The sequence below is a fragment of the Lepidochelys olivacea genome (assembly GCF_965140295.1).
Source record: "Lepidochelys olivacea isolate rLepOli2 genome assembly, chromosome: 4".
NCBI classification, from domain to species: domain Eukaryota; kingdom Metazoa; phylum Chordata; order Testudines; family Cheloniidae; genus Lepidochelys; species Lepidochelys olivacea.
In genome coordinates this window covers 23,294,624-23,322,116 of record NC_140414.1, presented here as the reverse complement: position 1 = coordinate 23,322,116, position 27,493 = coordinate 23,294,624, and the positions used below count along the sequence as shown (strand labels likewise).

Genomic DNA, 27,493 nt, shown 5'->3' with positions numbered 1-27,493 from the left:
ACAATATAGCATTTGTTACAAGCAGAGTCCTCCTGTATGTTTAGTTGATGTATGTGGTGCTTATATAGTGGCTAAAATGTAACAAACTAGTAAAAATTCCTGCTCCCAAGACCTTGCGTTATAAGGAAGAACAAATCAAAGGACAGAATAGAGAACAAACAAACAAGGAGGTGAGGGCCTGATAGCTGGATTGCCGTTTTTAATTAATAAAATTGCTGGGTGATCTTTCCAAATTTCCCCTTTGCATGTGTGATGTGATTTTGTGCTGGAAGGCATTTAAAGAGTTAGTGTTGTAGGTCGCGCTACAGAAATATACTTTAATCTGCTTAAGCAGATGGACGTCAGTAGGACTACTTGACATCCATCTGAAGTCATGTGCTGAAAGTTAGGCGTGTGCTTGAGTACCTTGCTAAACTGAGGTCTGTATGAATGGTTTTGCTGTAGATCTTTTCATTAAGATACACCCCTGGCCTCCATATGTTACTGATGGCTGAAAAGCTTACCTAGTTGATTTTTAGAAGATCCTGTCTGCATTAAGGACATTTGTAGTAATGTAACTGCATCAGTGCAGTCACCAGGGCACAAACCCCCGTTGTAGAGGCCCTGCATTAGGGTGACCCGCTGTCCTGATTTTATAGGGACAGTTCTGATTTCTAGGTCTTTTTCTTATGTAGGCTCCTGTTACTCCCCCCCCCACACCTCTTTTCCCGATTTTTCACATTTGCTGTCTGGTCACCCTACCCTGCATCAGCACAAAATTACCTTCCACTAGTGCAGTTCACTCTGTAATTTACCAGATGACGTTGTACTCCACACGGTGGAGTATACCTACATTAGAGGGTTGCAGCCATGTCACTATTACTGTGTTAGTGCACCAGTGTGGAGCCTCAGATCAAAGGAATTAGAGGTGGAAGAGACTCATTAAATCACCGAGTCTGTCCCCCTCTGAGGATGTGGTACAACCCAAACAGAAAGCATGTCTCTGCTATTAAACTGACACTATGTATGTACACTTGTACTTAGCCTAAAGGCTGACCTTGAACATCCTAAATATTTGAGCCCCTGAAGGAATAAATATAATAACCCATCAATCCAAGATAAATTACTAATTCCAGTGACCCCTCAAAACAATTAACTGAAGACAATGTGTGCTGCAAACACACTCAGAGAACATTTTTCATTTGTATTGAGGGAACCATTCAAGAATGTAAGGAATGAGTTGCAGGCAAATATTTTACTTGATCTTGACATTTGATTTTTAAATAGCTACAGAATGCCATAAATTGGTCAGGAGTCAGGGCTTTCTGTCTTCCCTTGCTCTGTACCAGCAGCGTATGAAGCCATGCACGAGTTAACAGTACCCTACTCCTCCCACCCCCCTCCCCGGTTCTCTGTGAATCTGGGTCATCCTCTGGACACTGGTGAACTCTATTAACAAATCTTGCTCTGGGATCGAGAACACCACAGGGTTCTGCCTTTTAAACAGCAGCCCGCACCAAGTGTTGCGGCACACAAAAATGAGGCTACAGTTGCAGCGAGAGACAAGAGGCCAAGGCCGAGTTGCAAAGAAATGGATGGAAGATTAGATGCATGCACATGTGAGAAGTGAAAGAATAATGCTTTGGGCAGGGGAAAAACTGGAGAATGCTGACGTACCCTTTCGTGCTCTTTTTACAGCAGTGGCTTCTTTGTTATCTTCAGGAGAGTAAATGCTACTAGCTGATTCCAGAATGTCTGCTGCTGCTGCCTATGCTCAAGAGGCACTTTTGGTGGCGGGAGTTGGCTTACAGAACAAAGATACTTACAGAACTTCAGCAGCCTTAATAAAGTGCTTTAGTGAAAGCCTAGCTCAGACACTAAGAATTGAGAAGATTCTTGGCATTTTTCGGGCACCATTAGGGGCTGGTGCTAACAAAAGGAGTTGCTAGATTTCCCCCCCCCCCCCGCCCTTGGGAGGGGAAAGGGACACAGCTTTTATAGATATAATCCACATTAAGATTTGATTTCTGTCCATATCTAGAGGAAATTCTCTTTTAGGTAGTTGACTCTGAGCTGAAGTCAATTGGACTAATCACATACTTAAAAGTTAGGCAGGTACTTAAATACCTTGCTGAATCATGGCCCTTTTCAGAACTAAGAAGAGGAATGGAACAGGAGCACAGTCTAATAGGGGTGTTGCTTATCCTCAAATCAGCCAATCACGTAAGAGGATTTTCTCTAATGTGGAGAAAAAAAAATCAAGTCTTATTCAAGTCTTAATTTGGGCTATATGTACATATCAATGGGATGTCCTCAAAGAGAGGCATGCACATAGCTAAACTGGGACCTATAAACAGAAATCCCTACTGCACAACGTGAAATCCAGAAGCAAATCACGCTCCCTCTCGACAACTAGTTAAAAGAATCTTGCCCACATGCTCAGGGTTCAGCTGATCGTCATATTTGGGATCGGGAAGGAATTTTCCTCCAGGGCAGATTGGAAGAAGCCCTGAGGGTTTTTTCGCCTTCCTCTGTAGCATGGGGCATGGGTCACTTGCTGGAGGATTCTCTGCACCTTGAAGTCTTTAAACCATGATTTGAGGACTTCAATAGCTCAGACATAGGTGAGAGGTTTATTGCAGGAGTGGATGGGTGAGATACTGTGGCCTGCATTGTGCAGGAGGTCAGACTAGATGATCATAATGGTCCTTTCTGACCTTAATATCTATGGTTACATCTCAGACTTAGCTACCCCCCTTTTTGATGCACATCCCCCCCAAAGGATCTTGAAGAATCCTAATTACCTGGGCAACCAAGGAAAAGAAGTTTAAGGAGACCGACACCAATGGGTGCAGTACGCACTCTTTCTAGAGAAGGGCTAAGGCAGGAAGAGCCAGGCTTCTAGCAGCTAGAGATGGAAAAGCCTAGTAGATCTAGTCCACCCTTCCCACCCTTGTACTCCTTGGGAGTGGCTGAGTAGGGCCTATGGGGTGTGACTGGGGGAGGAGCAGGGAAGAGGTCTCTCTTCATGGCACCCTCCCCTACTCAACTGCCTGATTTCTTTGGTGAAAGCCAGATGGGTGGAGTTATGACAGCTTGGAGCTGGGGGACCCAGCCAGTCGGACCACAAGGAGGGTTAGCTGTCCATGCAGGATAGTTCTTATCTATTACTGCAGCAGAACTATGTGATCTAGAACGTTTGGACACCCCCCTCCCGCCCTCCTCAAGCCTTTCAAGGGGACGATTTACAGGATTGCCCATGACCTCAACCTCACTGAGTTTCCCTACCCCTCTGGTCTGCTCCTGCTGGCTTATCCATGGAAGTAGGTGGCATAATGGCCCTGAGCAAAGACTGCAGGATTTGGGCCCTTCGGGTGGAATTCACCCCTGTGCAGATGTTATACCAATAAAATAAAAACCAGCACAATCTTATTAAAGGGGAAAAGGCAAAATACCACATTTATTGTGAATACAGAAAGAATCATAGTAAGCAGTTAGTTATAGCTATAACATTCCATTCAATCTCATATTTATTCTCTCTCACACACACACACAGAGAGAGAAAGAGAGAGATTCTGCAAGGTTGCTATCATAGTTACCAGCCTTAGAGTTGCTCATGCCAAGCCACTGGCCAGGTGGCCTGGACATGAGGAGGGAGCAGGGCCTTGTCTGATGCTCCTGGAAGTTGGTTTGCAGAATCAGACCCCAAAGTTCTCAGTTTCTAGAGTCCATTTTTATAGGAATTTCTTCCTATGCCAGTCTATGGGAATTGCTTCATCATGCTGTTGCTGAATCAATCAGCAGATGGCACATTCCTGACGGCTCCGTGCTGCCAGATGTTATCTTGTTCTTTGGTTCTCCCATTCTTGAGGCTGTTGGGTGGATTCCAGTCTGCCCTCCGGGGGTCCTCTGGTTATTTCCACTTGACGCCTTCTTCAGCCGATGGACACTGGATTCTTAGGCTGGCACCTCCCTGATCATTCAGTTATTATCCACACCAAGCATCCATCCACATACATCCTCTATCTCTATTTTAATCACAATTGTTAACAAAGTGAGATGAATACAACAAAAGGGCAGGGAGTCTCTGGGTGCTGTTTCTGTTGTTACAGAGTATTGCTTTGAGTCTCTCTCTGTGTGAGTAGTTGTTATTACAAAGAATTGCTTTGAGAACAGACTCTGTCTTAGAATGTACTAACGCAATTAGCAGCTTGCAAGTTTCACACATAGAGGGAGAGAAACAGTACCAAAAACCAAGAGACCTCTTAATTAGTAATACCCTGGAATTTAAACTATGGGGAATCAAACTCATTTGTGATTTTAATACAGAACTTCTTTAATATGATCCAACACAGGGACCTAGGTCTGGTTTTGCCTCTCTGCAGAGCTGTGAATAATTATGAAGCGTAGAGCCCAATCCTTGTAGACGAGGGGATTTTTGGAAGGAGTGGGACAACAACTTAAATCTGCTGTAGATCACTGCACTTTGGAGCAGGACCCACCCAGAAAAGATGGCCATGGGCATCAGCTGGTGCGACTGGTGCAGCCTCAATGCAGTGACACTTATGTCCACCAACTGTGGTTCACTCCTTTTAGCTGCAGTCAAACCCACCTGTGGGGGCATCTCTTTGCCCCAGCACTTGATGGCATACACTGGGATTTCCCAACAAGGGATTTCACTTTCCACCCACTGACAATAAAACCGATGTGGAGACATTTTGCACAGACACCTTCCCCCCTCCACTAAAAAAAAAGGAAACTGTCATCACTGGTTGCTGTTATATGGAATATATGGGCCCAAAAGGTCAAAGGTATTAGCATGACCCTGTGACATTAAACAAGGTTCAGGGTTTGGTATACAGAGACCTCAGCTTGCTTGGTACCATCACTAAGACACCACTAAAAATTCCTTTAACCTTTTATTAAAGATAGCCGAAGAAAACAGAAGCCAATTTGAATGCATTTGAAATGCACACTATTAAATAAGGCTTTTCTTTTGAACAACATTCTTTGTTCCCTTTCCATTTAGCTGGAGAGAGTTTTTTGCAGGAAACTCCTCTGAGAGGATATTAGAGATGGTACATACTGTCCTTTTGGGGAAAAGAGAAGAAGTTAGCGGGGAGAGGCTGGAGCTGCTCTTGTTACTGCTGACGCTATTTCCTAGAAGACAAACACACACCAAAGTGGGGAAAAAAGAGAACAGGAAAGACAGAAAACGCAGCTTCTGTTTCCAGTTTTGATTCTTACTGCTGAAAAAGCACAGACCCAGCACAAGGTCTGATCAGCACCTCTGAGACCTGACAAACTCATACCAGCAGTGGGCTGTTTAGGGCATTGCATTTAGCTGCCTCTCTGGTCACCACTTACAATAGCGATGCTAAATATACAGTCTTGGCTGGCCAAGCCAGGCTCTTATTAGACAGGAGGAAAAAGGAGAGGGCTAAGAAAGAAAAGTAATAAGGTAGGAAGGAAAAGGGCACATGGGTTGGGTAGGGGGGAACAACACAGTTTCACATCCCAGGTAGTATTTGGGATTTAGTTGGAGCTAGTGGAGATGGTGATGTCATCTGGCCCGACCAGAACATCTCTCAAGATTAAGATGAAGGGGAGCTGGGGACCCAGGAGACAGTGGGGGTGGCAGCCATGATGGTGAAGCTCACTCCTTCCCCTTCTGTCATCTTTCAGTCAGTCAGCTAGCATTGGGGTAGCCAGCTTTCCCTTCAAGTCTCTTTATGAGGACCCCAAAGGGGAGCTATGGATTCCCTCATTATTTGGTTCATCAATTAGACCTAATTTTCACCACCAATTTTGGTTCACTGATTTCTGGTCCCACGCGTCTCTTGTTTACCAGGCATGATCTTAACACCAGCTGTGGCTCCTTTTCCCATCAGTGTGCATTGTTACAGCTTATCGTGACACCTCACGCACTTATAGCCACTTTCCCACCGTTTTTACAGTGAGCTTACACCCAGGGTAAAGGTGGAGGCCCGTTTATCAGCAGATGGCCCATAACATTGTTAACCCTCTGGTTATTGTACATTCATAGCAAGCAGCAAGGCTGCAAATAGATCACTCAACAATGCAATCCACTGAAAAACTGCCCTCTCCCTGTGTTACCATGTGCAGTAATTATCATTAAGGGACCTGATTTTCCAGTGGGAGCCAGATTGGGCCCTCAGTCCTGTTTAGAGCAGGGATTTTCAACTGACGTTAAATTATATGTCCTTTGACATCAATTGATATTAAGCAGGCACAGTTGTACTGAATGAGTGCAGACTGATTTGGTGCATGGAGGGGTTTTTCCCCCACCCACCCAGGGGCAATTGAGAGGGCTCAGCAACCTCACAAAAGCTTGGCTGCCTTGGGGGAGGGCTAGTTGCATCTGGCCACCGCTTTGGATTCAATTCCCTCCCTCCCTCTCAGTGTTTGCATTCTGTTTGCGTGGGGGGGAATTTTCAGTCTAGCCAATATGTGGCACCAGCGGCCAGAGCAGCTCTCTTGTAGAGCCCCACATGTAATTCTGATTGGCTGTAGCTATGCAGGTCTGTCTTTCACTCTCTTTTTTCTCTTTCCCTCCCCCCCTTTTTTTTCTTCCCTCTGTTGCTGTGCGGAGTTCAGTTCTGGCACAGCAGGAGCATCATGGATGAGATGCTAGCAACAGATGCTGTGCTCCAGGACTTGCATTCGTAGGGTTTATTTAAACCTGGTCTGAAGGGGAAAGAAGGCAGGGGAAAAAATCCCCAACCTAAAAAGAAGAACAATCCTCATCCGTTACAACAAATAAATCATCAACCCTCCAAGCAAGCAACTACTCACCTTCGCTGTCAGACTGGTAGCCGCTCTCAGACCCTGGTCCGTGGGGCACCGCACAAGCTTGGGTGCATAGGCACACTCGGACCTTGCTTCCTCAGCTATGCCGGGCCCAGGAGCCAACTGTGCAGTGGCTGGAGAGAAAAGGACCCCCTTCTGTGGTGGGAGAGAAGAAAGCCCGTTAGGATCAAAAGCCGAGAGCAGCGAGGGGAATGCCAGCTATAGCCAGCAGATTGTCTGGAGGAATGTCGTCCTAATGACACTGCTTCACATCGGAGCTGTGTACTCCCTCTGCCTCATTCCCAAGGCCCAGCTGCTTACTTTAATCTGGGGTGAGTTCCCCGACAATCGGGGTCTGCTTTGTTATCCCCTTGTAGGAGACCTCTCCTTTCTTGGGCCGGGGGGGTTGCTTCTGTTTTCTGAAGGCTGGATTAGTCCTGTGTTGGCGACTGTTCTTTAAAACTAGAGGGGGGGGAGGGAAGTCGCACATTGGAGCCTAATGTTTCAAAGTCCTCCTTCAGCTTGAATCATGCCGTTCAGCTCCTCTGCTGCATGATTTGCACCCTAGGGCAAAAGGATGATAAACCACCCTGTACTTTTCCCACGAGCAACAGGATCAGTATTGTTCCCGTGCTGGAGGGGGGGTGGGAAAACCGAAACAGTCAGATTAGAAACTTCATCCCTCTCAACCGATGAGGACATCAATTGGCTGTTTTTAAGCACCTTCCCATAGGAGATGGTCTTGTCTGGTCCCTGTCCCTGTCTCCCAGATCCTGGTAATTTTGACTCATTTCTGAACCAACAGCTCACAGTATTCTCAATGAAACAACTGGGTATGGAAGGGAGAGGGGGAGATGAAATCTTACCTAAGGGCCTGATCTTGTGAGGGGCTGAGCTCTCCACACCTGCACTGAAGTCAGTGGGAGTTGGGGGCACTCAGTACCTAGCAGGATCAGATGCCAGCAGCCTAAAATGCTTCCCACTCTTAATTCTTTGTTTTATATACAGTCCAGGCTGTTGTTACTTTTTCTCCTTATGGGCTCCACTTCCCCCACCCCACCCCCCAGTCCTCCTGCCAGCCTCTTCCCCCTTTTAATGCCTGGTACGTGTAGATGCTATTTGCCTGCTTACATATCCCTAGAGTCACTAACCAAAGAATCCCCCAGGTGTGTCTGTCATATGTGCCCCTGGCATAAAGTAAACCTGCTGGAGATACGCTGAACAGGGCTCTCTGCTCCTTTTCCCCAGCTCCGGCTGGGGCATTGTGGCATGCACCAGGGACTTTGGGGGGCAGCCATGACTTAGGGCTGCAGCCCGGGAAATGCTGAGGCTCGTGCAACTCGTCCCAAATCATCTTCGTTCCTGCGCGTCGGGATTTACAACCGGCCTAACTGCATGCACTCTGATGGGTACGTCAGCATAGCCACTTCTGTTAGCCCCTTTCCCCCAGGTTTAGCTGAGACAAAGGACACAACCCCTGCTAAGTGAGTGGGTGCAGGTCGACCCCTCTGCGCGGGGGACTTCACTGGGTTTTGTTTGTTTTTAGAAAGCCCATTAGGGGCCAATGCACAATCCCAAAATGCTCGTGCTGCAGCCAAGTGTCCAGCCCCCTGCAACACACACGAGACTTGCTGCTGATGCTTCCCACAAGTGCCGCTGAATCTGGTGGGAGATGAAGGGGTTTGACGCCACCCAGGACAAGGCCCATAAGTAAAGATGTAGAGAGTTAGTGCATGCTGGGAATGTGGAGAGTTATTCAAGGGCCCTTCCACTCCCTGTTTGGTTTGGGGGAGCTGTGTGTTGACACGCTGGTCTGCATAACACATGGTATGCAGGGAATGGTGCTAAATTCCAGGGCGCTCCGGTTCCCAACCTTCTCCCTCCCCACCCCCATGTATATATTCACTACTATGCTGATGCTCGCTGCGTTCCTTAATGACAATTATAAGGGCTCGTTGCACTTCCATCTAACCTCTCATCAGAGCATCTCTAAGCACGCTGTTAGCCCAGAGCTACAGAAGGGGAAACTGAGGCATGGGGAGGTTGTCACACTGAGAGTGAGTGGCAGAGGAGGGAGTGGAATGCAGGTCTCCTGGCTCCCACTTGCCAGCTCTTGCTTTTTACTCCTCTGCCTTAAAAGAAATGATTGTGCTACTTGAAAGCCACAAGTGTGTGAGCCGGAGTGGCATGGGATGGTACAGGCAGGAGGGAGGTGGAGGGAGTGATAAAGGCTCTAGATCCAGACCGTGTTCATTAGAAGTTGCTCTGTTTCCTTCCTGAATTCCATGTTTGCTTTTAAGAGCAGTTGTAGAGAGATTTCAGCCTCCTGAGAGCACTCGGGCTGGCAGGACAATAAAAGGAGATGAAAACAAGTCAAGTGTAGTATTTGTTCAATGTCTGGCACCTCCTTCTGGAGAGGAGGTGCTTGCACTCACCTCATACGCAGGTAGGGGAGGGATGAGTATTTGATGCTCTGATAGTCCTTTTCTGTTTCTAACCACTCAGATCCCAGCAAAGGTCACATGCTGCAGGGAGCAAGACACACACACCACCCCAGTGAGCATCACACAAGCTGTCTGAAGGCTCTCAGGGTATGTCTACATTGCAATTAGACGCCTGCGGCTGGCCTGTGCCAACAGGCTCGGGCTAAGGGGCTCTAATTTAATTGTGGTGTAGATGTTTGGGCTTGGGCTGCAGCCCGAGCTCTGGGACACTCCCCCTTGCAAGTCCTAGAGCCCGAGCTCCAGCCCGAGTCTGAACGTCTACAGCACAGTTTAAACAGCTCCGAGCCCTTGAGCCCGAGTCAGCTGGCACGGGCCAGCAGCGGGTGTCTAATTGCAGTGTAGACGCTAAATAGAGGCCTCCCTATCCCCAACCACCCATTTCAATAGAGGGAAGAGAGGGCTGGGGCAGGGGAGGGTTCGGCTGTACTGAACCTGACCTGAGGGCTTTTTGTCAGTGTAACCCATCTCTACTTCAGATCCATTATCCCAAAACCTGCCCACTGAAGTGGTGCCAGGACTGCCAGCTCCATCAGCAGAGCATTGGTTCAAAGGATACACAACAAAGAGGCCTTGTTAGTCCTATGTCTTTTAAAAGAAACACCCCCGTCCCCTCCAGGGTTCACAGGAGGTGGCCTATATCCCAGGCCGAGACTGAGCGCTGCTAGCAGAGGACAGCATCACTGACGCATATAAAGCTTTCTAGATGAAGGTGTTCTCCGTGCTTGTGTCTTTCAAAGACAGATTCTGTATCCCTCACAAATCCATAGCAGCCTCATTATGTCTCTGTTACCTAGGACACCCGTTTGTGGTTTCTGTGCTGAGTCAGCTGCCTGTGGCCTTGATTACCATTGATTGCAATCCCCCTCCCCCCCCGCTTCCTTTTAATAATTCCCAGAGGGTTGGGTTTAGTCAGATTATTCTTCCCTCTGCAACATTTCCAAAGTCTCTAAATGGGCATTTTCATGGCTGGCCCTGCTCTTTCCAGAGGTGGTTGTGTTTTGAGACTGGAGGATATACCAAATCTAAATCAAAAGCCCACGCTAGCACTGTTGGACGTAGATCTCGCCTGCTGCAGAAGTCGATCAAACCCTTCCATGGCCCAGCCAGAGCCTGCGTTACCTGCTTAGCCAAGGGAGTTTCCCCAGTCTCCCCACGTGGAAATGGCGAAGACAGCCGGGCTTATTTCAGCTGTTGTTGCATCAGCTTTTTGGAATCAAACGTGCTTCAGAGTCAGGCTTTGCAGAGCTGTCGAAAGTTCAAAAGGGAAAAGAATCTGCTCTAATTGTTCATAAAATCTCCCAGTCTTTTGTTCTGTAACAATGTGACCATGCCTTAGACAATACCGCTAGCATAATTCCTGGGATTTCAGTTGCTGTAGAAACAGAACGGAGCCACTTTTTTCAATTACATCCATTACTTTCTGTGATAATTTTTTCGTTTCTTCTGCCCTTTTTTAAGTGGAGGAAAAATATGATGAGCGAAAGGGCTGATCTCTATTAAAATCCATGTGGAAAACAGGTTTGTTTCTCCCTCCCTCCCTCGCTCCCTCCCTTTTGCTGCAATGTAGATACCTACCTTTTCTATTTTGGGACGGTTTAGAAAACCACCCCCTGCTGTATCTTTCTGGGAATGCTGCACACAGCGTAAGGAGAGGGGAGATTTGAAAACCAGACAAGAGTTGTAAGAGCCAAGCAATGAGAAAATAAAGGAGGAGGCCCAGCTATGCTCTCTGAGACGGGATGGCTTCTCTTGTCTGTTCTGTAGCTGGCCATGATGAGAAGGAGAAAGCAAAGGTTTGCACTAGGAAAGAGAACCTAACATATAGCTTCCTTTATCTTGTCCCTCCCATCTCCTCCATTGAAAGGAGGCTAAAAGAATAGATTGAGTGTTTGAGGTTCTGCCTTATATGTGGGTTTACCACTGTCCCTCTGCGGGATGGAGTGAGTGCCTACCTGGCCGCCTATGGGCTAGTCAAGGAGATAAAATCCTCACTACTGCTGGCAGCTGAATGAAGGTCTCATTTTTCGTAAGGGCTACACGTCTGTGGGGTGTTTGAGCTAAGGGAGAAATTATTATTTATTTGTATTGTGAGAGCACCTAGGAGCCCCAGTCCTGGATTCAGGACCTCATTGTGTTATCACAGAACCAAAAGACGGTCCCTGTCCCAAGGAGCTGACTAGCTAAGTATTTTGGTTTGCTGTCAAAAGTGCTAAAGGTGACCTGCAATTGATTTTGGTTGCATCCTTCATTTGTTCCTCTGTAGTGTGTAAAGAAGGGCTGGGAAGCTCTTTTTAAGCTTTGTTTTCCTCCTCTTTTCTTCTTCTTTCCAAATCTTAGAAATATCATGGACGTCAAGTCTGGTCTACCTTAGGTTAAAGTCCCTGCCCTGCCACAGACTCCCTGTGTGAACTTGGCCAAGTCACTGAGCCTCTGTTCCCCATCTGTACAATGGGGCTAATAGCACTGCCCTGTCTCCCACGGATGTTGTGGGGGTAAACAATTAAAGACAGTGACATGCTACTACTGATACTAGGGTAATGGAGGCAATACAAGTACCTTAGCTAGACATCTGGTGAAGGGTAGCAAGGCTTGGTACATGTGTCAGATAATATCTCAATGAACTGGGGTATGACCTTCTCATCCTCCACATTCTGCTGTACCAGTTTAGAGGGTGTGTGGGTTTTCTGTTCTGATGTAGAGGAAGCTATGAAGGGCTAGTGCCTTATGGGGAGAAGGCTGTTAAAATGAAGACCCAGGGCATGTGCTATGCACAGGAAAGGTTGTGGGTAGAGGGTTTTAGCTGGGTAGTAGGAAGGTGCATGTGGAAGGCTTTTAGAAGTGGTTGGAAGTCCTCCTTCACTCCTCCACCTCTCCTTTTTTCCAGCCAGTGACTCCATCCAACATGGACATATTTCCAAGTCCATCTGAATTCAGAACATAGTTTGCAACCCTAAGACTAAATGTTGCTGTCACACCTGCACTAAGATCTCACTTAAGAAATTCTGCTCTCCTTATGGAAACCAAATCCCCATTTATGTTGACAAAGAATGATGTAGGGAGAGCAGAACACTGGAGCCAAGAGCTGACAGAAGCATGTGAGAAAAGAACTCTGTCCATCCAACATTTCCCCCTCATCTTCAGAGGAATCTCTTCTGTATTATTATGAATAATGAGTCACAACCAAATTAATATTTGTATCATAGTAGGACCCAGGGTCATGCTGGTCAAACATCTTCCAGACACGTGGAGCAAGGATGGCAGAATAGGGCCCTCCAGCTACCTCACACGCTCAGTTTTCCAGGCCAAACGTCCCTGCTGTGCTGTAGATGATTGCAACTAGAGGAGCCAGAACCAAATTGCCACTTCTCCAAGCTTCAGGATAGTTTGGAGCTGGATTTGGATGTGAGCTTTGCAATTCAGGCCCAACTCGATGGGAAACCTTTTTGCTTCATTAAAAGATGACAGTCGCCACGTAGGTGGACTCTTTCTAAGGGCCTGTCTTTCCCCTGAAAGAGAAGGAGCCTACAACCCACAGTGAATCCCTGAGCGGTTGAGCAGGAGGATGATGTGGTTCTCCTGGTTATCAGGACAGCTGGGTTCAATTCCTTCCTCTGCCACAGACTTCACACGTGACCTGAGGCAAGTCACTTCAGGCTGGAGTTTTGACAAAGCTCAGCTCCCAGCTAGGCACCAAAAGAAGTGGCCAGATTTTTTTATGTTGGACGTTGAGCTCCTTTGAAAGTGTGACCATGAGTCTGTCTGTGCCTCACTTCCCCATCTGTAATATGGGGATAATACGGCAGTGCTGCCTCACACAGGTGTAGTGACAACAAGCAGGTTAAGTGAGAGGTGGTTGGATACTCTGGTGGTGGGAGTGGTATAAATCCCTGGAGGGAGAAGTCAGGCGAGTGGAATCTGTGCACCTCAGAGAGGTAACTGCCTGTAGCGGTCCCCCTGTGTCCCCCCAGGAAGTCATCCCAAGGCACTTTGTAAATGATGTCCAAAGTGCATGTAACACCTCAGGGAGCGACTGCAGTAAGAGGTATGCAGAGCTGTGACTCCCCAGTGGCCAGCACTAGTGTGGGACACGTTCCTAATGCTGTCTCACAAGCAGAGAGTTTTCCATACCATTGGTTTGTTTGTTTTCTACGTTCCCTTCCCCTGCAACATCCATATGCAGCTAGTCTCTCCCTGTGTGGTCTGGGGCTGCCACTTCTCTCCCAATACAGGCTGGGATTTCCCTCCCAGGCCCCCTACTGATCCGCTTCCCACTGCTCCCAATTAACTTGTTAATCAGTGAGTCACTGCTTCATGCTAAGCAGAGATGAAGGAGGGCCACCATGCTACCTAGAAAACAGCAGTTACAGCCAAAATGAACACTCAGCAGGATTAGTTTCCATTGGTAACTTACTGAAATGCATCCAGCTGCACATAATAGACAATGGAAAAATTAGGCCAAGGACAAGCCAGTGTCAGTTGTTTACTTAGGATCATCTGTACTTCCCCTTCCCCTGCTTTGACCAGCACCTAGAGAGCTTTATTGGGGCTTGTAAACCACAGCTCACAGGAGCAGCAGAGGAGATGCAGGAGGGCTACCCAGAGGCTTTCTGGGTGGCTGAGCCAGGGAGTGCACTGAGGGAGGAGAATCTGCACTACCCTTTCAAGGGATGCAGCATGCAAGCCACTGCCCCCACCAGCCCCTTCCTGCCCCGTCTAGTGCGGGGAGGGCTGTGGCACCAGACGGGATCCTGCCCGTGACAGTCAATGTTTGTGTAAAGCATATAGAAACGGGGGCTCCAACCCAAAGAACTTGTAAACTGAGTTTATCCTTAGCTATGGTATGAGTTTTACCTTTCACATGGCCTCTGAATAGCACCTTCATGGGTCTGTTTTGCCTACCTGAGAATGGCTATGCTGATGGAGACAGCGCCAGTCTCCCCGGTTTCATCTCCTGAAAACTTCCCCAGGTAATGGCGGGGGGAGCACTCTCAGTTTGATGCATGAGGATTCGTGCCCAGCTCTCCCAGTGAAGTGAATCAGCGGAGCGAAGAATGGGAAAATAAAAGTAGCAATAAAGCAGATTAGGATGGGAGGGGAGCTTCACTCTCCCAGCAGGAGCAGAAAACAGGGAGCAGCAGCCTGAGGACCCATTCCCAGCACCAGCTCCTGAAAACAGGAGGGACTCCCCTGGTGTGAAATAGGATGGTGTGCTGTTAGTCGTTCTGTCTCAGCCCTGCTCAAAGCTGCGTATGTAAACCACCCCTGAAATCCAGACGGCAGCATGGTGGAGGCTGCTCTGCTTCTGTCTTCTGTGCGCGACACGTGCCCTGCTTTCCACCAGGGTTAGAAAACCTCCCTCCCCAGCCACTTCTTTGCACTCCCATTGGCGGGAAAATACCAGTGTGTCTCTGAACGTGAGTATGGAAGCAACTCGTCATTGAACTGGAACCCTTCCCATATTTCTATTACTGGCAAGGGTGCCTATTGTCATTTTCTTAACCAACAGACCTTTTTGTTGGTCCTTCTCTCTCTGAGCTCTTTGTTGTGTGCAATCAGTTGTCTTTTATGTTTTCCATACAGTTCCATCTATGTGCTTTTTATTTTAATTTAAGGAAAACAACAAAATAAGAACAAATTTAAAATCTCCAAGAAAGAGAGAGAACTGGGGGTCTCTCTCACTCCAAAATCCAGTGTTGCCAACGCTCACATTTTTATGGGGACGCTCACCATATCTGGTGTTTTACTTAAAGCCCCAGCTCCTGGAGTCATGTGATTAATAAGAATCTCAGCTTTAATTTCTTTTTAAAAGTCAGTTTTAGCCCTTTCAGTTAAGGAGAAAAGCTTAGGAATGTGACCTGAGTGCACCCTGCAACCTTAAAAACCAGAAACCTAATAAAGAGAATCCAACATTTATTATTGTTGAAACCTCATAATTAAGTTAATCTCATGGGAGGGTGGGCAACTGACTCATGATTTTTGAACACTTGGGGTTGCTGATACTAAAATCTTCCATCTTCAGTCCTCTCGCAGCTCTAGCAGGCAGACAAGCACCCTTCTTACAATTAAGGATGTGCCAGACTCCGAACAGCTTTCAGCACAAGAATGTTTCCTGGACAACTGGACTTTGGCCCAAGTGATTATTTCTGTAGTTAGACCCCAGAATCGTTAGACTAACCCCACTGTCATCATAATGCCTGTGTAGATGGGAGGTTGCTTTTGTTTTAACAATATTTAGGAGGCATGTTCGTGCTCTTGAAAGGGATGGATGGATAGCACAAGCTGTAAGCAGGGTCTATGCCATTACTAGGCCTTCCCACCCAGCTCTCCCTGTGCACTTCAAGTCTGGGCTGCCTGGGGCTCTGTCTACACTACAAGCGCTGCTCCACCACAAAGGGGTTTTTCCATCACTGTAGTAAATCCACCCCCTTCAGAAGTGGTAGTTAGTTGGCGGAAGAATTCCTCCATCAACCTAGCTGAGTGGGGGTTAGGTCGACCTAACTACGTTGCATAGAGTGTGACATTTTTCACAGCCCTGAGTGATGTAACTAGGTTGATCTTAGTTTTCGGTGCAGACCAGGCCTGGGAGTTCAGCCTGACTGGTGATCGTGCCCAACAGCATCTGAGCCAAAACCCAGTAGCTGAGCACTGTTGAACTCTGAGAAAGTTCAGGTCTGCAGCCAAACTGTTGCTTGGAACTGTCTATAAAACAGATTAAAATAACTGCAGCATTATTATTTGTATAAGAATAGTGCCTAGAGGCCATAACCAAGATATGGCCCTGATAGTACTCCATGTAAAGAGCTGCAGAGGCAAAACAATTTGCCGTGCACAACAACGAGCTGTATTGTATTGGTCTGATAAAACCCAGGAACTATGCTGTGTATTCTTCAGTGCCATCTACTGGCATTTTATCGACCAACTATCCGATGAAGTGAGCTGTAGCTCACAAAAGCTTATGCTCAAATAAATTGGTTAGTCTCTAAGGTGCCACAAGTCCTCCTTTTCTTTATACAGTATACGTATGTTTTGACTTTGAGCACTCCTGTAACACTAGATGCTGAACATATCCAGAGTAAGAGATTGTAAACTCTAGGGGGATGGGATAATCTAAATAGACAAGACACACAATGGGAGACAAGAGAAGAAATATTTCTATTTTACAGATGTGGATCTGAAGTCTCGGGAGATAATTGATTTGTCCAAAGTCACAGAAGACCTGTGCCTGAACTGAGAGCTTAACCCAAATCCCCTCAGTCCTAACATAGGACCTTAAATCCTTTCTGTCTGTGAAGAATGGCAATTTAACAGGGACTTGTCTAAACCTGCCCCCGCATCACCCTAACTGTCACTGCAAAAAGATCTTACCAGGGTTCCATCGGTGCAAAGTGATCCAAATGACCGTTGTACAGGCTTTTGGGTTTCAGGCATGCTCGAGGGCAGGGGACTGGTGACAAATGCTTTCTGCTGATAGTACTTTAAGGACTTATCCACACCCTTCAGAAATGTACACTAGGAGGGTTTAATCGAACTTAGGTTGCATCTACACGTAAAACGCTACAGCAGCACACCTGCAGTACCTCAGTGTAGACCAAGGGTCAGCAACCTTCGGCACATGGCCCAGCAGAGTAATCCGCTGGCGGGCCGCAAGAAATTTTGTTTACATTGACCATTTACGTTGACCGTTCCCGGCCAATGGGAGCTGTAGGAAGCGCCGGCCAGCACGTGCTTGTGGCCCGCGCTGCTTCCTGCAGCTCCCATTGGCCGGGAACAGCGAACCGCAGCCACTGGGAGCTACGGGGGGCCGTGCCGGCGGATGGTCAATGTAAACACAATGTCTTGCAGCCCGCCAGCAGATTACCCTGATGGGCCACGTGCCGAAGGCTGCCAACCCCTGGTGTAGACACTCACTATAGCAACCGCAGGGGTTCTCCCATCACTGTAGTTAATCCCGAGATAGGCCAGCTAGGTCGATGGAAGAATTCTTCTGATGACCTAGTGCTGTCCACACCAAAGGTTATGTCGGCTTAATTATGTCTCTGAGGGGTGTGGATTTTTCGCTTCTCTGATAGACGTAGCTATGCCGATGTAACTGTTCAGTGTAGACCAGCCCTTAGTCTCAGTGCAGGTCTTCTCCTGTCAGTCAGGTCCCAGAAGGGTCACTGACGCCACTGCAATAATCAGTGTTGATTAAAAGCAGTCATGATCTCTTAGCATTGTCCTGGGCTAGCAGACTGGCGCTCTGAGCCAAGCTAGGCTCAGTCTTGCCCATGATTTGGCAGGTATCCCTCAGCCTCAAGGATGAGCTGGCAACAGAAGGGTTAATTAGTGAGCCCTGCTGGATGTAATGGGATTTAATTAGAAAGGCTGAGCCCAGCTGTGGTGGTGGAGCAGCAAGAGCACTGCTGAAACAGAGATGCAAAGGCAGTAGAAGGAAGAGAACTCTAGAGAGAGAAACAAGGGGAGTCAGGCTGAGTCACCCGCAGGGAGCAGGGTAGGCTCCTGGGGGCTGTGAGATAGGGCTCATAGTGAGCAGTGGGCTCCTCAGAGCTACATTCCTGGAGTTGCTGGGAAGCAGTGGGGGAATCCGGCTGGGGAAGAAATGGTTCAAGAAAATCTCTGCAGGGGCCAGGAAGCAGAGGATTTCAATCAAGCCTGAGAAGGGCAGAAGAACTTTAAGTGTGGACATTGTTTGTTAACTTTATGTGGAACCTTTAGTTACCCTGCAAGGGGAGGGAACTGTTATGTGATTTGGCCAGAGAGCTGAGCCCCGGAGACCCAGGGCGGGAGGTGGGAGAAGATGTGGGCTGGCCATTGCAGGGCAAAGGAAGTGGCCACCAAGGTGTGTATGAGAGGTGAAGTCCCCCGCAATACTATGTCAGGCCCTGAAGTGAGGATGTGCACTTACAAGCATATCACAAGGCAAATCTCATTATTCACAGACTAGACTGATCCAGGGCCACACAATTTTCTTGACTACTAAAGCCTGCAAAGGCCTAATCTCTACTAGAGCTCAGCAGAGAAGCCAACTGAAACCTGAAAACTAAGGGGCCAAATTCATCCCTGTGATAAATGGGCACAGTTCCATAGTGTCTGTTATGCCAGGGCTGAATTTTGCCCACAACTAGGACTACTTAGGTTTTTCTCAACCTTTGTCTAGTTTGAAAGTCTGTGTGACAGCTCTTTGCCTAACAAACACGCACAGATATAAGGCCTGCTCCTGCTCCCCCTCTAATCAATAGCAAAGCTCTTTTTGTTAACAGGAGCAAGATCAAACCCCATGTGTGTGTAATTTCATAGGTCTCTATATTGGTTTTATCCCTGTGGGTAGCGTTTGGGGAAATGAGAACCCTAAAGTTAGGGACGGAATAATCTATTACTATAGGCCATCTAGACCAGTGGTTCTAAACCTCTCTCACACTGGAATGCCCACCTCCCAATGTAGCTGGGATCCCCACGCACAATAAGCAAAAAAGAGATAAGACCATAAAGCCATCTTTGCCCGTGACCTCTGGTCCTGTGCCAAGTGCAGCTTGGACAGATGTTGGAAATGGGTTTTCAACAGTATGAATGAAATCACTTCCCCTCTCAGCTAGTACCTGATTCGAAGCCCACTGAAGTCGATAGGAATCTTTCCATTGACTTCTGTGGGTTTGGGATCATGCCTCTTATCAGTTTTCACTTGCAAGGTCCCTCGCAGTCTGCCTGGCTCTTTAGTGATCCACAGATTCTTGCAGTAAAAACCGGGCAGGCAAGCTCTGAGCTTCTAACGTAAAAAATGAGCAGAAATAACTTCAAAAGAACCCAGCCAAGCCTTTGAGGCCTTCCTCCGCCATAAAGAAGCACCGAAGTGCACACAATGATTTGTTTTCCTTTGGAAGCCTCGTTTAAAGACCATATCCTCTTGGCAATGAGCAGGAGAAACACATTCGCTAATAATCCTGCAGCCCCACAGATCCAACAGCAAACATCCTCCTGCAGCGAGGACCTCGGTCCACAGTATGGCGCTTTTCTTTTGCAGTTCTGAGAAGGGGGGCATGGCAAGTGCCCGCCATGTGCCCACTGAGCTGGCTGCAGTTCTGAGAATCTCAGCTCCTTCCCCTGGAGCCCAAGCACCAATCTCTCAAACACATGCCCCCCCCCCCCTTAGAGAGTAGGGACAGCAGCAGCTGGACAGTAACATTCTAGGCCTCCCCCAGAGTGTGCGCGCTCACTCTCTTTCTCCCTCTCCCTGCCAAAGATCTAGTGGAGGAGACCCGAGAAAAAGAGCAGCTCAGGGAGCTGCGGGTGATGTGATATTGAACCTCGCCTTTGTGACTCAACACTTCAGGCTTTATTGACACTAAAAGATGGGAAGCAGCGCTGCAATAGGTAGTTGTGTGTGGGGGGCCAGGGGATAATTAGTCTGCAAGCCTTGCGGTTCAGTGTTCTGCCCCCTCCTTTCCTCTTCACAAATCCCCTGACCCCAGATGCTGCGGCATGTACAGAACCCTTCTTAGCTGTGCTTCTGCAGGAAAACAAGGGAAGGTAATTAAATGATGCAAGAAAAGGAAGGGCGGGAAGAGAGCTCATTGTTATAACAGCAAGAGAAGAGATGGTGACTTTTTGCTTTTTCCTTCTTTAAATCTTGCTTCCCACAAATTTAGGTGCCCCAGCCTCTGTTGCCCATCAACTAATTCATCCACTCAATGGACGGTGCTTCCTGCTTGGCAAGCAGCATTGAGACTCCTCCCCAGCACTCTTAGTGATGTGTGACTAGACATGCTCAGCTGGTGGTAGCTCGGTGGCATGTGGTTCTGTGGTAGACCCTTGCAGACAAAGTGCCTCTTTCAAGGTTAAAAAGGAGACTGATCGTTTTTAAAATGTTTTCGCTGCTCCAAAATGGAATCTGGGGATGGCTGGGTGTCATGTGAGTCTCCTCCATTTTGACTTAGTGGCTACCCACTGAAACCTGAGGCACATTAAATGTGCCCTCAGCCAGTTACAAGTATCAATATTTGGGCACTTTTATAGGCTTTTCATACACTTGCTAATTAAGCTTCAACACCACTGTAAAGTGGGTAAGTAGATATTATTATACCTCATCTTACAGATGGGGAAACTGAGGCAAAACGGTTAAGTGAGTTGTCTCAGACCAGAGAGGGAAGCAGTATCCCAGGTGGGGCGATCCTGTCTCCTAGGACTGTGTTTACACCACCAGAGCACATCTCTTTCTTGGTGATATTAAGCAGGTGTTCTCAAAGAGAGGCTCAGTAATGTCAACAGCCCCAAAGTCTGCTGAGAAATCTAATAATATCAGCCTTGGCCTTCTGTCCATTTCCGTACCACAGCAGGTGCTAACAACAGAGCGAGAGGCAGCACACAGTAGAGTAGGTGCAGCGGTGGTGGTTCTCCACCAACTCCCAATAACCTTCCTGAAAGAGGCAAAGATTGAGAGAGGCTGCAAATAGTCAGGACTGTCGAGAGGTGGTCCCTTAAGCAAGGGTTTAACCATCACTTTTGCTTTAAGATGGTAGGCAGGTGGCCCTCATGGAAAGAGGCATGAACAATCCCCATCAATAATGGACCCAAGTTCTCCCCGCTGGCTTTGACCAGCTATGAGGGGCAGGGTGAGTTGACCAAAGCTTATTCCCTGTACCTCGAACCTCCAGCAGTGAGACTGGAAAGGGACTCACAGCCAGAGAAGAGGGTGTATTTTTACCCGGCTCTATCCACATTAAGCAGATTCTCATGCAGCTAATGGTAAATGGAGCAATATTTGACTCCTCCGCCAGGTGGAGGCAGTGTGGATTCAGGCTGCCTGCTGCTTGGAGCTGTGCTGCTTTTCTAGACTTTGCAGATGCTGCGGGGGAGGAAATAGCTGCCTACCCTCCACTACATCCAAAGCACTGGGATGTAAAAAGTCTGCTTCAATCAATAGGATTCAGCACTGGTGCTGGAGCTTCCTTCCCTGCAATTACAATTGCACTTGTAATTAACATTGCAACGAATTGCTCATCTTTAATTATAACATCAATCAGTAGATTTTATTTTTTACCATCCGGGCTAACTGTATAATGCCCTGCTCCACTGGAAAGTTGGCAAGTCAACATGACTCTGCTACATGAGGCAGCACCTGGCCTGCGTTCTGTCCCACCTACCCGAGGCATGTTGGCCAGCACACACCAAGTTAATGTAGCTGCCTGAGAGCTAAAGCACAGCATCAGAGCGGATATCACAGAGAGCTTTACAGCGCCAGGACGGATATGAAAGAGAAGCATATTTGTCAGATGCTGGCATCAGGAAATCTATATTCTATTTTAGTTTTCCAAGTGAGCCTCAACCTTAATAACAAAAGGAATCCTAGAACAAGGGGCACTTTCCATCCGTCCTCAGATAACCGACCTTGCAGATATTGCTTGTAAATGGGCCAGAATTAAATTAGATGGAGTCAGTAATCAAAGGAACTTTCCTGGAATGAATGACTGGCCAATTGCCTAGTCAGTGGTCTTCACTTCCAGATTTAGCTTGTGAGTCCCCACCCCGGCCCCTAATACTATCCTGGTTACACAGCACTTAGAAACCTGCCTCTCTGCCATTCCACACACTGTAGTTGTAGCCATGTCGATCCCAGGATATTAGAGAGACAGGGTGGGTGAGGTAACTGTGATGGGTTCTCCCCGGGGTACCACCTGGAACTGGAGTACCACTGAATTCCCTGACCCACCAGCCTGGGCTCCCTCTCTCACTGTGCTGCTGTGACAAGTTGCAAAGCCCTCCAAGCTTGCACTTTCCCCAGCATTCACACAGGCAGGGACACACCCAGCTGCACTTACAGGCAGGCTTCCTAAGCACCAGCATCTCAGCCTAGGACTCCAGAGCAGTACTGTCCTGCCCTGGTCAAATATGGCCAGTATGTGGGTTTAATACCTGATCTGCCTCTCCCTCAATGTGAAGAGGACCATGCACACTTGTGGAAACCAAGCTGAGATTTTCCCCAGACACCTTAATCAAATGCACACTGATTTGGATTAAAACATAAAATAAGTTTATTAACTACAAAAAGATAGATTTTAAGTGATTATAAGTGATAGCAAACAGATCAAAGCAGATTACCTAGCAAATAAACAAAAATGCAAACTGAGTTTAACATACTAGATAGGTAGGATATGAATTAGCAAATTCTCACCCTGAGTGATAAACAGACTGGCAGATTCTTAAGGCACAAGCTGCTTTGGCTTTGCAGCTTGGGATTCCCAGGTTTCATACATGGGCTAGAAATCCTGTTAGCCTGGGACCATCACTTCCCCCAGTTCAGTCTTTATTCCTCAGGTGTTTCCAGGTGTGTGGTTGTAGGGAGAGTGAGGTCCCATAATGATGTCATTTTCCCTCTTTTATATGTTCTTCCAACTTGCTGGAAAGCTCTTTCACTGCGACCTGGGTCAAACAGTTCTCATTGTGTAGTGCGATCTCTGAGAGGTTTCTATTGTACACAGTTCCTGGGGAAATCCTTGTGCTTGTGTGCATTTCCTCAATCAGCCATTCACATTGTTTAGCCTTTTTACTGTTATACCTGAAAGGCGGCTTGTGGATGTTTTCAACCTCGTGACATGTTTCAGTAACACATACATGATAGCCAAACTTCGTAACTTCCCAGATGCCGATAGTACACACCATCCAACGAGATATTAATCTCTAGCTGATCAACACTTTTAGAATGATACCTCACGAGGCATACTTTGTGCAAAACATATCCTAATTACATGACAGTGGTGAATATTGGGGTGCCAGAGTAATATCTTTTATTGAACCAACTTCTGTTGGTGAGAGACAAGCTTTCTTGAGCCACACAGAAGAACGAGAGCTCTGTGTGGATGGAAAGCTTGTCTCTCTCACCAAAGGAAGTTGGTCCAATAAAAGATGTTCCCTTCCTCATTTTGTCTCTCTAGGGAATTAGGCAGTTAAGAAGAGTCTCAGAATCACTGGGGTGTGAATGCTCAGGTGAGTTGTTATTGAGTGAGGAGTTGGAGAACCTCCTGCTTTAAAATCATGAGGTTTTTACAGTTAAGAAAAAACAGTCACCCATCTACCCATTTTTTGGAAAGGAGAGCCGAGTGGGAGTGGAGAGAGTCATCTATGCACTGAGCTATTTGGGAAGCCATTTCATGATGTGCAGTGTGTCTCTCCCGCACTCCCCACTTATAAAGTTGTCTCAGGGAGAATGAGCCATACTGAGGATAAAGGGGTATCCCTCGCCAATGAAAGGAACTGTTTCAAGGGAAGGGAAGTCATTTTGGGGATGGAGGAGGTGCACCCTATATGGAGAGCAGCTTCAAGGGAGGTGGGGTGGAACCAACTCTACTGGATTTGTTGTAACTTCTTCCAAGCGCTCATTTGGCTCTCAATATGGAAAAATATGATATTTTTAAAAAAAATTAAACACAAGTATAAGCAGAGTCAGGATGAGCTCCACCCTGACATCTGGTGGTGAGTTGTGGCAAGTTGTGGAAAAGAACTTCAGGGGCTGATCTCATTTGCATAGGCATACCCACCCCACCTAGCATGAGCCCACAGCTGCCCAAATGGTCACTTTGGCTGCTGTGGGATCCCCAGTTTCTCTGTTATTGGGGCAGGAAGAATAAATTGTAATTATCCTGATTATGTGAATCAAGGACAGTGGAACTGTACTTGGCCTTTTGTTATAATGGAGGGACTCACCATCAACTAAGTAGCACTTGCTAGGCAAGGGACATGGGTTCCAAAACTCAGTGAATTGAAGGGATATTTATCAAAGGCCATGATTAGGTGTCTTGATGTTTTTTGTCTTTTGGCCTTGAGATGAAAACCTTGTCTGTGTCTCTTGGACTGTGAAGTAAAAATATTATCTAAGTTATACATGGTGGTACGGGCCCCCTGGTGAGGGCCTTACATGCTAATTGCACTTCCTCCTCTTTCCACTGTGGAATATCAGAGCTAATTTTGGTTCCATTAGGAGTCTAGTTACAGGCTGCTGAACTGAATTCACTTTGGGCCAGTGGTGCACCAGCACTGAGGCTCCCCTACTACAGGCTGAAATCACAAAAGAGCTAAACTTACTAAGAGCTGAAATCACTGAGTGTTGTGTTAAGTAGTGGGGGAGCCTGAAGATATACTGTGGAGCAGTTTGTGGGACAGCTGGCAGAGCAGAGCGGCTCGTGGGACGGCTGGAGCAGCTCGTGGGACGGCTGGTGGAGCGGAGCAGTTTGTGGGATGGCTGGAGTGGCTCATGGGGCACGGCTGGCGGAGCGGAGCCCCATGGGGAGGTGGGGCAATCGGCTTTGGACTACGTAAGGTGCCCCTTAAACTCCCCCCGCATCTCCACCCAGATTGGGAGGTAAAACTCTGCAGATAAACTTTCAAGCTCTGGTGCTGCACTGACCAGGACAGAGACTTTTGGGTTGTTGGACTTTTGGGACTTTGGGTGACTTTGGGTTGCTGGACTCAAGAACCAAAGGGAAAGGACACACCCCAAATTGCTTGGGGTGGGTTTTTTGCTTTTGGGTTGTGTTATGAATCCTGTTGGTGGTGTTTCCCCAACATAATGCCACATTGTTTCTCTCTGTTATTAAAAGGCTTTTGCTACACTCAGACTCTGTGCTTGTGAGAGGGGAAGTATTGCCTCTTAGAGGCGCCGGGCGGAGGTGGTATATATTTGTCCCAGGTCACTAGGTTGGGGCTCGAGTCAGTTTTGCATTGTGTATTGGAATGGAACCCCTAGATACTGAACCCGGCCCTTGTTGCTGCCAACTCTGACGGGCAGAAGGGTTACACAAGTTTAAATCAGTTGCCTTCACTGTAGTATATACTTCTTATCATCGGCCTGCTCCTGCTCCGTTGAAGTCAATGGAACGAAAGCATTTAGTTAAAGTCAAGCAGGTACATCAGTGTTTTGGGGCCTGATCCAAAGCCCACTGAAGACTCCCATTGTCTGCACTTGGCTTTGGATCAGGCCCTTGCTGAACCATAGATTAGACTTAAGCATGTGCTTAAGTCAGTCATAGGCTGGCTGGTGTCTTTTACTATGCATGCAAAACTGGGCCCGTTCCTGCATTCTGTGTACAGAGATGGCTGAACATCATATGCTAAAATTTTCTGCCCCCAAAAAATTAAAATTCACCAGTTGGCGGAGTCCAAGGTCCTGATCCTTCAGTGAGCCATGCACCCACACATAACGCACTGCAGTGCACCAGGAGCCAAGCTTTGACAATTTTATCTCAAAGAGGAGTGCTTCAGAAAGTTATGAGCAAGGGACAGTGGGTTTATATCTGAAACCATGCTGCAAACTTAACTCCGGCACTCACTGTTTCAGCTTTCTCTGCTTCTGTGGGCTGGCTTTTATGTTTAAGACAAAAGAGTTCTTCTGTTCTCTGATCTTCTTACATGGGATTGCTCAGTGTAATTTACCATAGGCCGTGCTTGATACACATTCAGCTCTGGGTGAAAGGCTGCAGTTTCAATTTTTTATGAGCAAGATTGCGCTAAGTTTGTCTGTTAGGATAAAGGGACAAAAGGATGGAGAAGTGGGAGACCCCATTTGTGTCAGAAGTTCTCCATGATGATGAGAATAAGCAGCTTAGTGCTGACTTTTTGAACTGTTGGCTCTGTTTCCGAGGGAGTTAAATGCAGTATGTACATAAAATACACAGGTAGGCTTACAGGTTTTAGGTGTGGGATCCTCCTACAGAGGGAAGGACTTGGGTGCTATATTGTTAGACATAAAAATAGTTCAAAACCTAAAACCCCTGAATTAAAAAAACAAAACAAAAAAACAGTTAGGTTGCTAAGTGACAACAGATCAGCATGACTGGGCAGATTCTGCACCACACCTTGGCTCATACACGCCCCAGCATGGTCCACTCCAGGGTATATGCCAGGGATGGAGTCAGATGTGGAAGGGCATGTGCTGAGGGGGGCAGGGGTGGAGGAGCAGCCCATGGGCAGCCATAGGGAGCCTTCTGTAAATCAGAGCAGCTGTTGGCAAGGAGGGGCCTGTGTTCGTCCTTGGTGCAGGTGTAATCCATGTGGCACAAAGGTGGTGTAAAGCGACCCCTCGCCCCCTGCCCCCGTTAGCCTTCTGCACTGCACCTGTCAGAAGATGCAGCACAGACTCTAGTCCATTGTGTTTCTATTTATCATGTGACTAGTGTCAGCTTGATAATTCCTTTAATGAGTCACTTCCTTGTTGTGAAGCGCTTGGGTTCTGTATATGATGTGGTAGATGGCCGTCACTTAGCAACTTCAAGAGTGTGTGATTGTGTGTGGGTGTGTATTTTCCAGGATTGGTTTTGGTGGGGGTTTTTGTTTGTTTGTTACAAATTTCATTTGTGTACAAAGACACCTATTTTAAATAAATAAGCTGGAGCAAGGGGCACTGGGCAAGCTAATAATGGCTGGAGACCAACCTCTATTTTTCCCTAGTAGATTACGGTAGTGCTAGGCACTGCACCTAGACCTAGTAAGAGACAATCCCTGCCCAGGAAGGCTTACAGTCTACAAAGACAAGACAGACATAAGAAGTAATGTTTTTTACATATATGGAACTGGTTCTCCAGGGTCCTCCACCTTATGTAGTCATTCGCACCCATGCAAAGCAAGTGGGACGTTCACAAATACGTCACATGGAGCACGGCAATGCAGAATTATGCCTGAAATCACCAGGTATATTAAGTTACTTGTCCAAGGTCACAAACGGAGGCTTTAGTAGAGCTGGGAATTAAATGCGGGTCTCCACAGTCCCAGTCTAATGCCTTAACCACAAGACTGTCTTTCCTTCTGCCCTTGAAAACTGCTCGTGGCATGAGCCAGTATCAAGACCTAATTCACCTATCTATCGGCATTTATAAAGCACTTGTCACTGTGGTGTTTTACCACTGATTAAGGACAAGTGCGGTTGCCCACAGGGGAGTCAGTAAAATCTGTGTCCTGTGTGTTTTCAGTGATGTGATGAAATGTTATTTACTGAACTGAGAGAAGGGAACATTGGAAACTTCAGAGAAATTAGGAAATTGTCATGCCTTGCTTTTTGTAACCTCAAAAATCTTTAAATTGTTCAACTTGTTGGAGCAAATTCCAGTTGCCAGTGTGGTTTAGCCTTCAAAAAAAAAAAAGAGAGAGAGAGAGAGATCAGGAAGATTCGGTTTCTGCCTCTGTCCCTAGCTTCCTGTGGGACCTTTGGTATGTCGCTA

The 27,493-nt window shown here is 47.2% G+C and overlaps 1 protein-coding gene across 1 annotated transcript in view; it reads left to right on the top strand.

Moving 5' to 3' along the window:
- The first annotated feature begins 6,499 nt into the window (after nt 1–6,499).
- The window catches only part of SCD5 (stearoyl-CoA desaturase 5), an 80,383-nt gene continuing 59,389 nt past the window's right edge, over nt 6,500–27,493 (top strand). Inside the window, exon 1 of the mRNA XM_084627013.1 lies at nt 6,500–7,121. Coding sequence (XP_084483139.1) covers nt 6,893–7,121 — 229 coding nt within the window. The 5' untranslated portion in view covers nt 6,500–6,892. The remainder of the gene's footprint in view (nt 7,122–27,493) is intronic.